Below are 16,894 nucleotides of genomic sequence, written 5' to 3'. Positions count from 1 at the left end.
GCGCTGGTGCCATGACTACGCAGCCACGTTAAAGCGAAGACATGTCCTAAGAAGTCCCACCTCTCAGCAGGAGGCGCTAGACACGTAATCTGTACTTCATTAGTGTGCCTAGAGATCCAAAGCCCAGAAGCAGTTATTGGACTATTCTCAGTCTCAGCAAGCCAAGAACATATGGGTCCAGGGTTGGGATCCAAGCTCAGTGACTGTCCAGCAGATGGAGCTTCACCAGAGCTGTGACACAGGGGATGGGGGTACACAGAGCCTCTGGCATGAAGAAAGGGAGATACAGAGCTCCTGGAATGGGAGGAGGGAGGAATGAAGGTTACAGGGACTCCCTGAAATACACAGTGATGGGAGGGTGGGACACAGGGGGTGATAGTGGAATGCAAGGAGCCACTAGTGTGTGCAGTGTGCTTGGCCTACAGAAGGTATGAAGCCCCCCCATTAATAAAGTTTAAAAGTTTATTTTCATGTACACTTTACAATGTGTTGATGGTGAGAGGCCACTACCTTTCTAAAATACAGACTCAGACTGAGCAAAGTGCATACACTTCTGTAAGTAAACAGCAGAGTTTCTTGTACTGACAGACGAATATGAAAGCAAAAGACAGAACTTTGAAGGATGGCAAGAGTATTCATTTAAGAAAAGAGTAGTGGAGCAGTAAACCCTTTATAAACATTTTCTTTAAAAGATGTTTTCTTTTTTATATCATAAGACATACAAGTGAAAGAATGCTCTGTTAGAAAATAGAATTTATTTTAATTTGATTTTTAAAAAATCTTTTTTTTTAAAAAGTGTCCTTTTAATTTCACCTTAAAGTTTTTTACCTGGAAGTTTCTTTAGTTTTTTATATAATCCTAAAATGGTATTGGAGAAAGAAGTGGGAGAAGAGCAAAGGGCATTTTCACCAGCCTTCTGAGATATGCAGGACAGAAGCACCACTCTCTTGAGAACCCTAGGAAGTGCAGAGGAGGACAGGGGGATCCCTTCCTGGTGACCCACAGAGATCTGCAGCACTGAAGATGCAGCACATCAGTAGCCATTACTTCTCCCTTCTTAAGGACCTTGGAAGTCTATATGTGAGTAGCCCCACTCTTGTGGACCTAAAGACATGCAGCAATGCGTCTCTGCCTGGCCAAGTGCATCAGTCCCCTTCCCCGTGAACCTTAGGTGTTTGTAAGGGACTGAACAAGCCTAGATAGGCTTATCAGCACCCAAGAATCCTAAATATGTTGGCCGAGGACTCATGAGCATAAACTTTGTGGTGAAAGGGGTGGGTAAGTGTTCTTAAACAGCCTCCTTCGGCTTGGGAGGGATCCCTGACTCCTATTCAACTGAAATTGTACAGAAGTAAGTGCCTGCAATCTCCCCATCCCCAGACCTTCTACAGCAGGGATAGTCAATTATTTTTTGTCAAGGTCCAGATTTCTTGGTCAAAGTATAGTTAAGGTCCAGACTCCAGAGAAAATTTAAAAAATGATAATAAGTAAATAAAAAGATCTCAGGATCCATTCAAAAGCATCTGGCTGTCCGGATTTGGCCAACAGTCCGCCTATTGATTACCCCCATGCTAGGGAAACACATGGACCAAGCTTCTTTCAACTGCAAATGCTTGTGATTTCTTGGTCTTGTACGTTTGTGTAGAATACTTCTATTTTGCATGCCTCAAGGATCTCTCTCTGAGCAGAACTAATTTTCTTTTTCTCCTGCAACTGTCTGCATAGCAGCAGATTTTCACACTGCTGCTTTTTTACATGTGTATATGTTTTACTGTGTTATCTGTTCAGCGAGGTCAGGTATTTTTTTTAAACATGCTGAGCAAGCTTTATGCTCTGATCTCTTGATCACAACTGAAGCACAACTGAAGGGGATTCATTTTTTTTAGAGTACTTTGAAAAAAAATGTATTTATGTCCCATACAGTAGCCAGGGTACTTGTCTTTCTGGCAAGAAAGGTGAACTTTAGGCACCAATTCCAGGCAGGTTACCTGTCAGAGTCCCTGGAATGGGCAATTCCCTGCCATAGGGAATGTACTGTGTCTGCATTTCTGCCAGAATGTGGGAAAGGATTTTTAAAAGATCCAAACTCCTGTAGGCTTGGTGTGAGACTGTAGAATTGTAGAAGTTATCTGATGTGGGGAAGAGGGGAAACTGTTGATGAGTAGGACTTCTGGTCATTCAACTTGCTCAAAATGAATCTGCCATTAGTGACTGAACAGACCAGTAACTGGATTTGTGGTTCTTGACCCCCAAAAGATGCACTCCTGTTCTTTATGAGAGTTTAATCTCCTACATCCATTTACCTAGGGCTGTCTCCTGGAGCAGGGTGAGGAGATGGTCTCATTTGACTGGCACCCCCACCCTAGTAATAATTCTTTGTAAATGTTGGGGCATGGGGGTGTAATGGGTCAAAGAACAGGCCAACATACTGTGACATTCTATACCTTAGGGGAGCATCCTGGAACCCCCATATTCCTCATTTTTATATAATCGTGATCTTACATCTAAAGCATGCCTTGTAAGATATCTGGAAAGGTTATGATCTGCTGAAAGTCATTTCTCTATCCATTTATGTGTATCATTAATGCACATGAAGTTATGAGAATTGTGTTGTATGGTGGTCACTAAAACATGCTGTAAATTGGGGAATCAGCGAGATATTAGCTCCCCAGAGGCAACAGCAAGGAAAGTAACTTGTTAATCGACCTATCAACAACCACTGTCCAGCAAGGGAGCTACAATGCAATGACTCACCTGCATGAAGCCAGACCAGGGGAATTGCTCAACCTTCCCTGGAGACTCAGCAATGCACCCAGACGTGTTTTCCAGGCACATGGACTGAGGGTATAAAACTAAACACAGGGGGCCCATGCTTGGCCTTTTCCTACCCCCACCTATGCTGCAAGCAACAAGGACACTGAGAAGACTTGAGAAGACTCCAACCGAGGGGACTGGCCGAGATTTCAAGGGTGAAATCTGTGTACTACGGACTGCAATATCCAGTGGGGTGAGAAAAAATGCTTAATCTAGATGTTGCCAGTCTAATAGGGTTGAGAGTTTAGACTGTGTGGTTATATTTTCTTTTCTTTTGGTAACTAACTCTGACTTTCTGCCTATCAGTTAATATCACTTAAAATCTCTCTTTTGTAGTCAATAAACTTCTTTTACTGTTTATCTTTACCAGAGAGTTTATGTGAAGCGTGTGGCAAATCTGCTCAGGTTTTGCAAAGGCTGGTGTATATCCACTTTCCATTGATGAAGTGGTGAACCAATCAATAAATCTGCATTGCTCATCTTGAGCTGTGCAAGATGGTATATTCCTGAGGTACAGTGCTGGAATTGGGGGGGATTTGGCTTTGCCTTTCTCTGTGTGATTCATGAGTGGCTCTGGGAGCATACATGCAATCTAGCTGAGTGTAGGGCTCCACATGTGGTTGTGCTGAGTGATAACAGCACCTGGAGGGGTTTGCTGCTGGTCACTAGGAAGGCATTGTGAGAGACAGCCCAGAGAGGAGAGAGTTCAGGGGGCACAGCGGTCCCAGGCTGCACTCCAGGGATCCCGTCACACATACCTAAACTGAATTAATTCTAACCAATAAACGGTGACAAACTGCTTAAAAATGACACAATTAAACTATAGCAAAAACAAAAGATCAAATCCAGTTTACTAGATTCATATAGTACAGACTTAGTGGAGACCTAGTGCACAAGATCAAGTTCAGTTGATTAAAACCTAATTTTAGAAGTTTATAACATTTTAAAAGGTAATACTGGAAGATGCTGAGCTAATTCTGCCTTGCTTGCAGCCCCAAAGATAGGGTTGGAAAGCAGGAGGAGACAGGCAGGATGAGAGGCTGTTCACTCTGTGGGTTTCTTGCACACATCATGGGGGGGAATGCCCTCTTTTTGGCCCCTTCAAGCCCCTTGGTCTCCTCAATTCCCTTCCCTCTGGCAGCTGTTAAGATGTGCAGAAGTGGAGCCCTGCTTTTGCAGGCTGTAGGACAGGGTAGTCAATAGGCGGACCATGGGCCAAATCTGGACCACCAGATGCTTTTGAAGGGACCCGGAAATCTTTTTATTTACTTATTATAATTTTCTCTGGAGTCTGGACCTTGACCAAGAAATCTGGACCTGGACAAAAAATAATTGACTATCCCTGCCCTAACATCTAGAAAACAGTGGTGAAAACATATATTACACATGCTAAAATTAGCCAAGTGCTCTGAGACTTCTACCAGAAACTCTATCCCTCAGAAATGCAGGCTACAGAGCAAGAAATGTTGAAGTTACTGGTAGGAGTGCTTTTTCTTGACTGCCAGAGAGAAGACCTGAAAGAAAAAAAGCAGGCACACTAAGACCCCTTCTTGCCTCTCATTTGATTGCTACAAAGTTACTTTGGGAACAAATAGCCACCCTACTACCCACAAGGCTCTCCCTACCAAGCCCAGGACTCTTCCAGGGGGTCCTAAAAGGTACAGATGTCACAGAAGCAACAAAAAGAGCCAGAAGGAAGAACTCAGCATTCCAGGTCCTAATCTTGGCCCACACTATACCACCTTCCCTACCACCAACAGTTCATAACATCTAGTCCCATTGATGGAATTTCTATAATGAGTGATAAAACTCTTCTCTAACATCTTACTGTTTCCCTAACTTGAATGCTCTTTTCCACTGCCCAGACTCACTCACACCTGCCCACAATTCATCTTACCAATCTCATATCCTTCTGTCCTTCATCCTCTTGTCCCTCTTTCCTATCCATACACTTGACATTCCCGTACGCTCCCATTAGGGTAACCAGATGTCCAGATTTTATAGGGACAATCCCGATTTTGGGTTTTTTTTCTTATATAGGCTCCTATTACCCTCCACCACCGTCCCGATTTTCACATTTGCTCTCTGGTCACCCTACCTCCCATCCAACCTCTCACTATCCTCTTTCTCCGTTCCATCTCATCGCTGTCTCATTTCTCACGGTTTTGCACATGCCCCTCCCTGTCACAACCTTTACTCAATGCTACTCTTCAGGCTCCAGCCTCAGAATAACCCAATTTCTATCAATAATTTTAATTAATATGTAAAAAAGTTAAATATATGGAACCTTTGAGAAGTGTGCAGACCTAATGTATTCTTCATGGTCAACCACATATTCTTAATGTTCAACTTTTGTCATCATCCTGGCTGCACACCGGATTCTGCAAGCAAGCTCAAGAACAACATTCACATAAGTAGTCCCACTGATTTTAAAGAGCGCTGATATAAAAAAAAGTAGCCATGGAAGGCTGAGGAGGGGCCTGGTGGGAAAGATGAAGCACACTCACCATCCTCTCAGCCCAAGGAGGGAAAAAAGGTCAGGTAGCTTTGAGTCCAGCTACAGGAAAGGAAGAAAGCAGGAACTGTGAAGATACCAGTTTGCTTCCACAGAAGGACCAGATTGCTTACAAGTGACTTTATAAGTAAAATACTGTTCCACTAGCTGGAGCAAGCTTCTTTTATTTATTTATTTTCCATTATATTCCTTTTTCTGGGCCAGACTGAGGAATAATATGCACAGAGATGCCTTTACCTTATAGTGGCAATATTTGATTTATTTTTATCTTTATTTTTCCTATTCCATTCCTGTTACCCAAGAGATATGACCCCAGCCTACGCTTGTACAAAGCTGTTTTCAGATGTATATAGAGCAATGTTTAAACACTTATAAATATAAGCTGAGTTGTTGCTGACCCCTGACTGTGCTGCTGCAGTTGCTGAGCTGAGCCAGAGATGGGAGGACACAGAAGGGTAGGTACTTGACCAGAGAAAAATGTTCTGCAGCAGGAGTCTGGAGGGGGACACAGAGGTGGAGGAGAGGGAGGAGGACTAGATAGAGGAGAGAGCTAGGGGCCATCAAGGGATGATAGAACCGTGCTCTCCAGTCTCAGAATGCGGGAGGCTTTGGATGAGAGTATGTAGAGGAGCCTGGGGAGACATGAAAGGTGTGAAATGAAGTGAAAGGGACCAGTGAAGCAGAGACCATCTCTCCCCCATACCCCAGCCAAGTATATCTCCCTCCCCACCCAAAGGAAGCCCACTTTAATGGGTCTCATAAGTTCTGTTGAGTCTTTGTTAATTCGTTTTAAATGGAACAACAAAGATTCCATACTTTTAAAAAAGTTACAGTTAATGGTTCCAGCCAGTTCCTCACTGCCATACAATCCTTCAGTCTTATTAAATTTTATAATACAATAGCTCCTTGAGGGCCCAGTCAGGAACAGGCTCTGTTGTGCTGGGTGCTGTACAACCACAAGCCAATATGATTCCTGGCCAACTCAATATCACACATCAAACATTAACTTAGTCTTCCTGACTTGTTCTGTAATGGAAACACACTGTTGGGTGTCTACTGTTGAATTTATGTATTGTTGATTAATGTGCAGTAAAGATTTCAAAAGGAATCAAGTTCCAGGGCTCATTAAACTATGTAGTTCTAGAGGTCCACTCGGTGTAGTATGTTGGCAGAGTAGTAGATATTTTTATTACTAGAACTGGAATCAATGATCTATTTCATGTTATAAAGCATATTAATTGCATGGTGCAGTAGGTTTATACACATGTATTTAGGCCTGGCAAGTTTGTATCACACAATATAATAAAAATATTTAAATACACCTCTACCCCGATATAACACGAATTCTGATATAACGCGGTAAAGCAGCGTTCGGGGGGGGGGGGGGGAAATAGGGGGGACTGCGCGCTCTGGCAGATCAAAGCAAGTTCGATATAACACGGTTTCACTTATAATGCAGAAAGATTTTTTGGCTCCCGAGGACAGCGTTATATCGGGGTAGAGATGTACCAACAAATGTTAGTTTTTGGTAGCAAAGTGTAGCATAGGTTATAGTGGATTGGAAATGGAAATCCCTTGAGTAGAAAGTGACATTTTCTAATCAAGGATTTTATAATCTAAGTTTGTAATTACCCCCTTCGTTAAGCCTGTGTGTGTGTGTGTGTGTAGCTCCAAAAAACTTGTGCAGAGGGGGTAATATGTTTGTGGGTAGTGGAAAGGAGGAAGAGGAACAGATGGTGAAGTCTGGTCTGTTTATATTGGAAGTGGGTGGAAATTGAGGAAGGAGGTGCTGGAAAACCGGAGCATTACTACAAGGCAGAGATACGGTTGTGATACATTATCAATAATGTATGGTGACTGTGTTGGTGGCAAGGTGAGCCTATGGACGGGAAGCAGAGGTATTTACTGTTGGTAGACTTAACTTATTTCCTTACTTTTTAGGTTTTGTACTAGGTATATTATATAGAGAGCAAACTTAAATGACATATAATCTAGCATCTGTGTATTGTATTTGACTGCAAGAGCTGGTCCAGTGACTATTCCTCTGATATGCAGCTTTCTACTTGTCCCACTCCTGTATCATTAGTTAAAATCAAATAACTTCCTATACATATACACATGAGTGTATAGAAAACTTTTGGAAACCTCAAGTATATTTTTCAGGGGGGAAACTATATTTTGAATGATTAAAAGATTAATATGTATAGTTCTCCTTCCACACAATTATCAATCTCCACACAACTGCCTATTATAGGCTAATATGCATTTTAAGCAGCTAATTGGGTGAGGATGTTGTTCTTTGTACAGACATTAGAATACTGTGCTGCCAAACAGGAAATCTGAGTTTAAAAACAATCTTAGAACTTCCATTTCTATGAGTTAGGGAAATCTGTTAGAAGTGGAACACTTTTTAGGATCATGACAGGAGTTGCATTACTCTGACTGCACTTCTTTGATGTGATTTTCAGCGGTGCTGAGAATTTCCAGCTCCCATCTACCTCAAATGGAGTCCTAAGTGCTCAGCAATTCTAAAAGTCAAGCCCCTTTTTATGGGATGTGGGTAGTTTTAGTTTATGCTAATTTTTTGCATAATCGTACATCTACATTTGGGAGGCAAATTATCAAGTTTCTTTAATTTGTAGTTAAGTTAGTTTAGTTTTTAGATATATTTAGATATCAAGTTTATCACTAAAGCCTCCATTACGAACTATTCTAATCTTATCTCCTGGCATAGTAAATGGAATTTAACTAAATGCAAAGATAGACATTGACACCTTGTTTCCACTTTAACACAATAAGGAAGGGAACACTTACTCGGGTCTGATTCTAAATCTAGAGTGAACAAGTTTTATATTTCCATTCCAGTTTTTACTTCCTCGCAACCCTTTCTCCCCACCTGGCCCAACTCCCGGAGAATGAAGAAGGTCTATGTCTCTTGCTCAGTAGACAATTCCAACAGCTGAACCAAAACAGGGTGCAGCAATGGACAGATGTAAGTGGAACAGAGTCCTTACAGAACCACTGCCAGCTAATGGAAAATCCTTTTTTATATCAAGTGTCATGGCTCTTGAAGCAACTCAGAATGGAAACAAGTACACTGGTTTAATTCTAGTAAAGATTACCCCATACTATATGAGTGAGACTAATGGATCAAACACGCTAGTATTAAATACAAGTTTAAAATGCTCATTAACATTTGTCTCTAGAATGCCAAATGCAAATCTACACTTTTCCATAGGACACAGATATCTGTCATAGTGCAACAGGGTAAAGCACTGTAAATACAACATGCATTACAAACTGCCTCAAAACTCATTTCTCACAAAAAAAATCCCAGATTCAGATATTCAAGCAGCCATTTACTATTTTCTTTGATTAGGCTTCCTAATTTCATATTCTGGATATAAAAATAATCCAGCAAACTAGTATACTTAATATACAATTTATAATGATTATATAATATTTTAAACAAGAACTTACCACAGTGGGGTTACCACTGCTTATCAACTGGCTGACTTCATGGAAAATGCTTTTGCAGTCAATCGATTTGTCTAATGATCCTCGTTTCACTATTACTGCTACTGCTAATAGAATCTGCTCCCGAACATACTTTTGAAGGCTGTAAACATAATACAAATATTAAGTTCTTGCCATTAAGCTGAACAGCACAAGGCTTCTGTAAAACAGAATTTTAAATCTGGGTTATTTTTTCAAGAACACAATGAAAGCTTAAATGAAAACTGACAATTCTAGAGATGTCAAGAGCCATCCATTCAGGAATTAGAAGTGTTACTACCATTAAATGTTTCTACCTATTAGCCTAGGAAGATTAAACAAAGGTAAATCATGGTTTATGTAGGAATTTATGTAAATATTTTGGAAGTACTTCCATCCATACTTACTTAGGCCTTTGTAAGACATAGGTTAAAAGGAATGTTCGCAGTGACTCGATGCTACTTTTTTCCAAGAGAATCCATTCTCGCACAACTGCTTCCATTATTGCTGTGGCAGCTTGAAAAAGGACATAGTCCACTTTACTAGTTTCTGTTAAGACCAAAGACATTATTCAATTATCACCTGCTGTTTTCACTGCCCATGCTGGTTAAAATGAAAAAATATTTTTCGTTCAAAAAATATAGTCAGCTGCAGTTTTGTTAACTGGTTTTGCTATTTCAGGGGTTAGTTCCTCTCACATGTGACAAGGAGATAAAATGCCAGAATTATCACATTACCATATATTATTATGAATGGCAGGAGGAGTTGGGAGGAGATGGAGACTGGGATGAGAAGCCTAAGGAGTGGAGACTGACTGGCTAGGCAAAGAAAACAGGATTGGGATGAGGAACCGTGGGTGGGGGGGAGAGGAAAGGAAGACGACGAAAAGACTGGTCACTGACTAACACATAGCATGTACCCATGTTATTAAAGATTGTATCATAATGCCTATGCACAAGGAACAGGAATTAATGTTACACAGTCAGCCTTAATTCTTTCATCTTCTAACTTTTGGATGCTTGATTTTGCAACCTTAATGTTATTTTAATGTAATTTGTGGGTGCATAATAAATATATATGTCATTGTTTTTTAGTATTTTATAACCTACGTTTATAAGCATCCCCTTCCTTAAACCTATTCAGGTGTTTGCAGATAACTTTAAAAAAAGATTTGAAAGCATCAACTCCTGACTTCTGAATTTCTACTTTTTTTTTTTTTTAATTTATTTGGGGGGCATTGTGAAAAAAGCATAGAAGGAGCAGTATGCAGGGGACTTGGCTATAGAGCAGAAAGGGCAGAAGTGGGCAGGGTAAGAGGATAAAGAGCTGTACCTGGCATTTGGTTGTGGTGGGCTAGCTGGCAGGGCAAGAAATGTTGAGAGACACTAAGCACCCCTGTACTCACACTACAAACTATTGTAATAATCTTTGTACAAAATATGCCTTGTGAAGTATCATTTGAAAACTAGTCACTCACTGACCATTAATATTCTTTGAGATGTATGTATGCATTCAATGTGTATTAATAGTTATGAATTTATGCTGGAATTAGTGTGTGTGTGAGAGAGAGAGAGAGAGAGAGAAAGAAACCAGGTATGTTGGGGGACTTGAACAAGTTTATCTTAAACAAAGGAATGTGTGATTACTCAATTTACATATAAGCAGTAAACAGACCCATCAAGCTAACAAGGAGTGGAGGCAAACTTCATACTAACAAATGGGTGGAGAAGACATGAGGTGTCTACACCATGCAGCTTGGTCTGGGTTCCACTTTTCAGAAGAATCCATTTCAAAGGTTTACTTGTCTGTAAAAAAACTGGGGGGGGGCGGGGGAGGCTGAACCTCAAGTGATAAGCAACTGAATCCACTGATTGCACACAATATTACTGTATTATAAAAGTGTAGAGAGTAAGATCTCCTCTGAAAATAAATGACATGCTAGTGATCAATACATTTATTTCACAACGATATTAACACTATGTAAGGAATTATGGATACTCAATGATATTAGGCTGTACAGCGGGGGGGGTGTGCAAATTATGGCCCGTCGGGCCTTTTAATTTGGCCCTCAAACTCCCGTCCCGCCAGGGAGCGGGGTCAGGGGCTTGCCCCACTCCGTGCTCCAGCCAGGGAGTGGGGTTGGGGGCTTTCCGCGCAGCTCCCGGAAGTAGCAGCATGTCCCCGCTCTGGCTCCTATGCGTAGGGGCAGCCAGGGCCAGGGACGCCACATGCAGCCCCCACCCCAAGTGCTGTTCCCCACAGCTCCCATTGGTCGGGAACCTCCAACACCCTGAACTCCTCATTTCTGGCCCCACCCCAGAGCCCTCATCCCCTCCCACACCCCAATCCCCAATTTCGTGAGTATTCATGGCCTGCCATACAGTTTCTATACCCAAATGTGGCCCTCAGGCGAAAAAGTTTGCCCACCCCTGCTGTACAGTCTGCCCAGACAGGAGGGAATGGCACAGCTATCTACCAGTCTCCTATGTAAATTAAGCATGGTGAAATCAAACAATGGAAGCCCCATCTGGGGGAGGGGAGCACACAGGAAAGGAAGAATAGCATGAAGTCATGAAGGCTAAGGGCATTTTGGGCTGTATAAGTAGGGGCATTGCCAGCAGATTGAGGGACGTGATCATTCCCCTCTATTCAACATTGGTGAGGCCTCATCTGGAGTATTGTGCCAGTTTTGGGCCCCACACTACAAGAAGGATGTGGAAAAATTGGAAAGAGTCCAACGGAGGGCAACAAAAATGATTAGGGGGCTGGAGCACATGACTTATGAGGAGACGCTGAGAGAACTGGGATTGTTTAGTCTGCAGAAGAGAAGAATGAGGGGGGATTTGATAGCTGCTTTCAACTACCTGAAAGGGGGTTCCAAAGAAGATGGATCTAGACTGTTCTCAGTGGTACCAGATAACAGAACAAGGAGTAACGGTCTCAAGTTGCAGTGGGGGAGGTTTAGGTTGGATATTAGGAAAAACTTTTTCACTAGGAGGATCGTGAAGGACTGGAATGGGTTACCTAGGGAGGTGGTGGAATCTCCTTCCTTAGAGGTTTTTAAGGTCAGGCTTGACAAAGCCCTGGCTGGGATGATTTAGTTGGGAATTGGTCCTGCTTTGAGCAGGGAGTAGGACTAGATGACCTCCTGAGGTCCCTTCCAACCCTGATATTCTATGATTCTATGATCCTGCCTTTTGAAACAAGGTCATTGAACTTTGGAAGATACAAGTAAAGACAGAAGCCAGCTTTGGCATCCATCACTAGACAGACACAAGAGGCCAGAGTTCCTGCAAGCTAAGAAAGATGAGTCCTTCCACCAAGGGGGAGTGCTGCTCAAGTCTCTGAAACTGAATATAGGCGAGAAACGTGCTTAGGCAAAGACAACAAGGGAAGCCAGCACCTTGTACTTTTGTGGAAGGTCCTGAATGAGAAGAAAGTCAGCCATGACTGGGAAGAGAAACCATCTCCAACAAAGTCTGTATCTTGCTAGATTTAAGTTTTAGACTTTTAGAAGCATGTTTCGTTTTACTTGTAACTTTGTATCTTCATAGAATCATAGAATATCAGGATTGGAAGGGACCTCAGGAGGTCATCTAGTCCAACCCCCTGCTCAAAGCAGGACCAATCCCCAGACAGATTTATTCCTTATACTTGAATTCATATATATCTTCATTCCTTATACCTGAATTCATTTACCTCTATGTATAATTTGTCAATACATTTCTTTTTACCATAAAACTAACTCAGTTCTGTATTTAAACGGAAGGGTTTATTACCCCCAGTTAAGTTAATAAGCTGTGATGTGTTCCTGAGTTTGTACAGGAACAAATGAACCATATTATTTCTCTGAACTGCCCAGGCGAGGGCTGGACATTGTAGAACACACAGTTTTGGGAAAATTCGGGACTGGAAGTGTATTGTGGTCACCCTCCAAGTAGTAACCAAGGCTGGTGGAAGCCAGAGTGGGACTGTAGACAGGCTGCTGGGGTAAGAGATGCTAAACCAGGGCTGTCTAGCACACAGAGACACTCCGGGTGTTACCTGCAGGCTGGCTGTGAGTGACCTAAGTTGGAAGCTACAACAGTAAAGCATACAGGACAGACAATGACACAACCCCTCACTTGTCCAGACTGCACCCCCATCAGAATGGGACATGCTGGCTTGTCTTAAGCATCACCACTTACTTGTTGAAAGGGAATGCAGGTGGCTATGAAAGGAGACTTACAAATATTTTTGAAAGAGCCCACAATATTCATGTTTCCTTTATATATGACAAAGGCCTTCTCTATATTCAAAGTTGCACCAATTTAGCTAGAATCGGTTATTAAATGGATTCAAAACTGGCAGAAAACCTTAAGTGGATACTTAAATAGGTTTAAACCTGGCTTATATCAATGTAGCTTAGTTTGGAAAAATAGTATGTGATCATGTAATTAAAAATATCATAACGCATACATACTGGGAGGCTGAATTAAGGTGACATCAGCTACCTTAATACTGGTATTTCCTAATTTGAATGCTTGACTTTGCAACCTTAACATTTTTTAAATGAAATTTCCTAATTTTAAAAAAAACCTGAAAAATTAAATTTGATCATGTCAAATCATATTGAATCCTTACTTGAGCTAACTAAGCTAACCCTCGTCAGCTGGGTTGGGACCACTTGAGCTAACCGAATAACTAGTGGGAATAGTAGGTTGTTATTCTATATGTGGACCAGCCACTAGAGAGAGACAAGAAATGCACTTTGCCAGTGGGTTTCAGAGTTTTTTCCTGACGTAAGAACGGCCATACTTGGTCAGACCAATGTACCATTTAGCCCAGTATCCTGTCTTCTGACAGTAGCCAATGCCAGATACTTCAAAGGGAATTAATAGAACAGGGCAATCATCAAGTGATCCATCCCATCGTCCAGTAGCAGCATCTGGCGGTCAGAGGCCTAGGGTCACCCAGAGCACGGGGCTGCATCCCTGACCATCTTGTCTAATGGCCATTAATGGACCTGCCCTTCACGAACTTATCAGCAGTGGAATGGAAAGATTCAGGACACCTAAGTTTTATTCCAAGTTTTGGAAAGGAGTGCTCTCTTGTGCTTAAAGACTGTTCTTATCCTGTTGTCCCAACCTGTCCCCCTCTCCTCCTATTCATCACCATCCACCCTGTCTTCTACCCCTTACCCTTCTGCTCTGACACAACCCCCCCCCAACTCCATCTCCTGGCTGCTGCTTTCCTCCCCCTTTGAGCTTATCCTTCTACCCCCTTGTTCCTGTCTCCATCCTGCTGCATGCATGTCCCCCCACCATGTCCCAAGTACTGCCCCCGCTCTGGCTCCTCCAACCCCATCTCACTGTCCCTCATTTCTCACTCCTCTGCGTTCAAATCAGCTGCTTTCTCCTTCCCTCCACACTGCCTGGGTGACAGAGGGATCACAGAGCACAGGAAAGAGTTTATCATCAGTTCCTGTACCCAACATCACAGCAGCCCCAGGGGAAGCAACTGCAAGGAATGTCCTGCTCAGCCCCTGCAATCCTGAGCTGAAGCGTGTCCACTCACTCTGTGATGACGGTACGTGTACACACACACACACACACACACACACACACACACACACCTACCTTCCTCTGATCAGCACATAGGAGCTGAGTGGGGATGGGATGTTTTGTGCTCAGTAGAGGTAATTTTGCTACCAAGCTATCTAGTCTCTACCGAATCTGCCCAAATGTGATCAGTTTTCCACAGGCATTACAAAAAATACAGCCCTGACACCAGGGCAACATGAACCTTTCTGCCAAATTCCAAGGCCCTGCTCCAAAGCTTAGAGGCCCTAGAGTTTTTTTAACAAAATGGATGGAAGTGGGAGATTTTAATCACAGATAAAACAGCATATTTCCCCATAATCTCATTCCCTGAAATGGCATGATCATTTTAGCTGAAACTTATTTAAGAAACTGGCATAGAAAATTTCCACCTGTATGGTTAAAGTCTGGCAAAATCATAAGCAATAGAAAACAGGGTCTTACAATGGAAAGTGACAAGCAACCTTAACTACAGGTGGCATTACCAGCTCCACATACAAAGTATTCTCAAACTAAAATAAAAGAGTGTCCTGGCAAAGGAGTTGCACTTCGTAACTAAATCAGTTTCTAAATCAAATTTAGAAATTCTTCAACTGAAGAAAGTTGTACCAAGGCCTTCGCTAAAGCTGAGAAATTTTGAGGGGGCACTAAACTTTTTTTTCCCCTTAGCAGACCATTTAAAAAAAAAAAAAAAAAACATACTAGTAGCTCTGCAAACACCACAAAAATTATAGCTAAAAATCAAGGATTTAAGATGTGTAATCCATGATCTTAAAGAGTTCAATTTAACTTACTTTTTAAATGCTTTGCAGTTCACCAACAAATTTAATACCGTACAATAACAATGAAAGAATATCTAACCTAATGTTCACATTCCCAGATGCAAAAGACTAGTATTTTCTATTAGTTGTGAATTTGATGACATGTTAAATCTCAAAAAAGAAGACTTACCCAAAATATGCTTGCAAACAGCAAATGGTGATTTTGATTTTCTAAATGATAAGAATATGTGCTCGGCATGCTGGCGTTGTTCATTATTGACCATGGAAGGTGGTGCCTACAAGAAAACAAAGTTTACTTGCATTTAGGTAATCTGCAAAGTAGCATTCCTACTGCATATGCATTTTATGAGAAATTTTATAAGCTGATAAATATTTGCCTTGGTGAATAATCCAAACAACAGGAATATAAGTCTGCTAAGGCAAGGTGCCTCTTATTTGTCTGACATAGCCTTTCTTATACACAAATACATCTACTGCAGGGTGTAAATATCTCTATGTGCATATTCAAACGGCATGCAGACAATAAATCATTCTAAATGCTTCTACATTGCTAATAATACTAATACCAAAACACATTTAAGGTAAGGTGAAAGGAAAGGAAGATTAAGGTTCTACTCAATCCTTTTTGCACTGGACTGACGAAGCCCAAACCAAATAATAGCACACACTTTAGTACAGATAAAACCCCACCAACATCACCTAAAACATAATGGACTACTGAAATGTAAACCAAGAGAAAGGGGATAAATTACAGCTAAATTCACCAAAAAAAAAGTTTTAATCGTGCTACTACATTTTTCTGAAGGTTTAAATTTAGATTAGAGATTTTAAATGGTATAGAGGGTCCTGTGGCACCTTTGAGACTAACAGAAGTACTGGGAGCATAAGCTTTCGTGGGTAAGAACCTCACTTCTCGCATCTGAAGAAGTGAGGTTCTTACCCACGAAAGCTTATGCTCCCAGTACTTCTGTTAGTCTCAAAGGTGCCACAGGACCCTCTGTTGCTTTTTACAGATTCAGACTAACACGGCTACCCCTCTGATACTTAAATGGTATAGTAATCCTGAAAGGTTGAAGAATGTGTAACCTGATTCTTTTAGGAAATGAAATCATTATTAGTGATATGCTACCCTCTAGTGTTTAGAGTCAGCATATTACAAAGAGACTAAATTGGTGCTGAGCACTTATAATCATCCCATACCGAGTTACACAAAACAGCATGATCAAAATGCTTTGCTGTTTGCATGTGATCACGTACGGAGATTTACTGGTACCAATAGCCTTACTTGGTTCTAACAAATATTAAAGCTATCCTAATCAATTAATCTAGCAAAAGGAATTTTCTATCAAATATTTCAATTCAAGGTTCTATTCCTTTAGGATGACATGCCATGGCATATTTTCATACCTACATTATAATATTTTCTTGTCATTTTATTACATCCATATTTGTAGAAATGACAGAAATTTCTAGGGTATTTTTTTCCCTTTTAAAATCTCAGTAGAAAAAATATTAGTACTTAAATATTTATTTTTTTGTTACAAGCAGGAATAGCACCTTAAAATTAAATCAGAATCTGCTTACTAAACTATCTATTGGAGTAGGTATCAGCTGTTCTAACTGAAAACTCAAACCCACCTCAATAATTATCCTCTGTAAAAAGTGTATTTATTCCTCCTATATCCATTATAGTGGAGCAAAAGATCTTC

At 41.3% G+C, this 16,894-nt stretch overlaps 1 protein-coding gene across 2 annotated transcripts in view; it reads right to left on the bottom strand.

Moving 5' to 3' along the window:
• The window catches only part of XPO4 (exportin 4), a 164,540-nt gene that overhangs the window by 103,150 nt on the left and 44,496 nt on the right, over positions 1-16,894 (bottom strand). Inside the window, exons 2-4 of one of the 2 annotated variants that reach the window (XM_005304383.4) lie at positions 15,355-15,460; positions 9,232-9,373; positions 8,810-8,948 (exon numbers count right to left, since the gene is read on the bottom strand). In XM_005304383.4, coding sequence (XP_005304440.1) covers positions 8,810-8,948; positions 9,232-9,373; positions 15,355-15,460 — 387 coding nt within the window. The remainder of the gene's footprint in view (positions 1-8,809; positions 8,949-9,231; positions 9,374-15,354; positions 15,461-16,894) is intronic. The other variant, XM_042842900.2, reaches the window with a different exon arrangement.

This window comes from Chrysemys picta, chromosome 1 (assembly GCF_011386835.1).
Source record: "Chrysemys picta bellii isolate R12L10 chromosome 1, ASM1138683v2, whole genome shotgun sequence".
Taxonomy (NCBI): Eukaryota; Metazoa; Chordata; order Testudines; family Emydidae; genus Chrysemys; species Chrysemys picta.
Note: the sequence above shows the minus strand (reverse complement) of the source record. Positions and strands in the feature narration are given on the sequence as shown.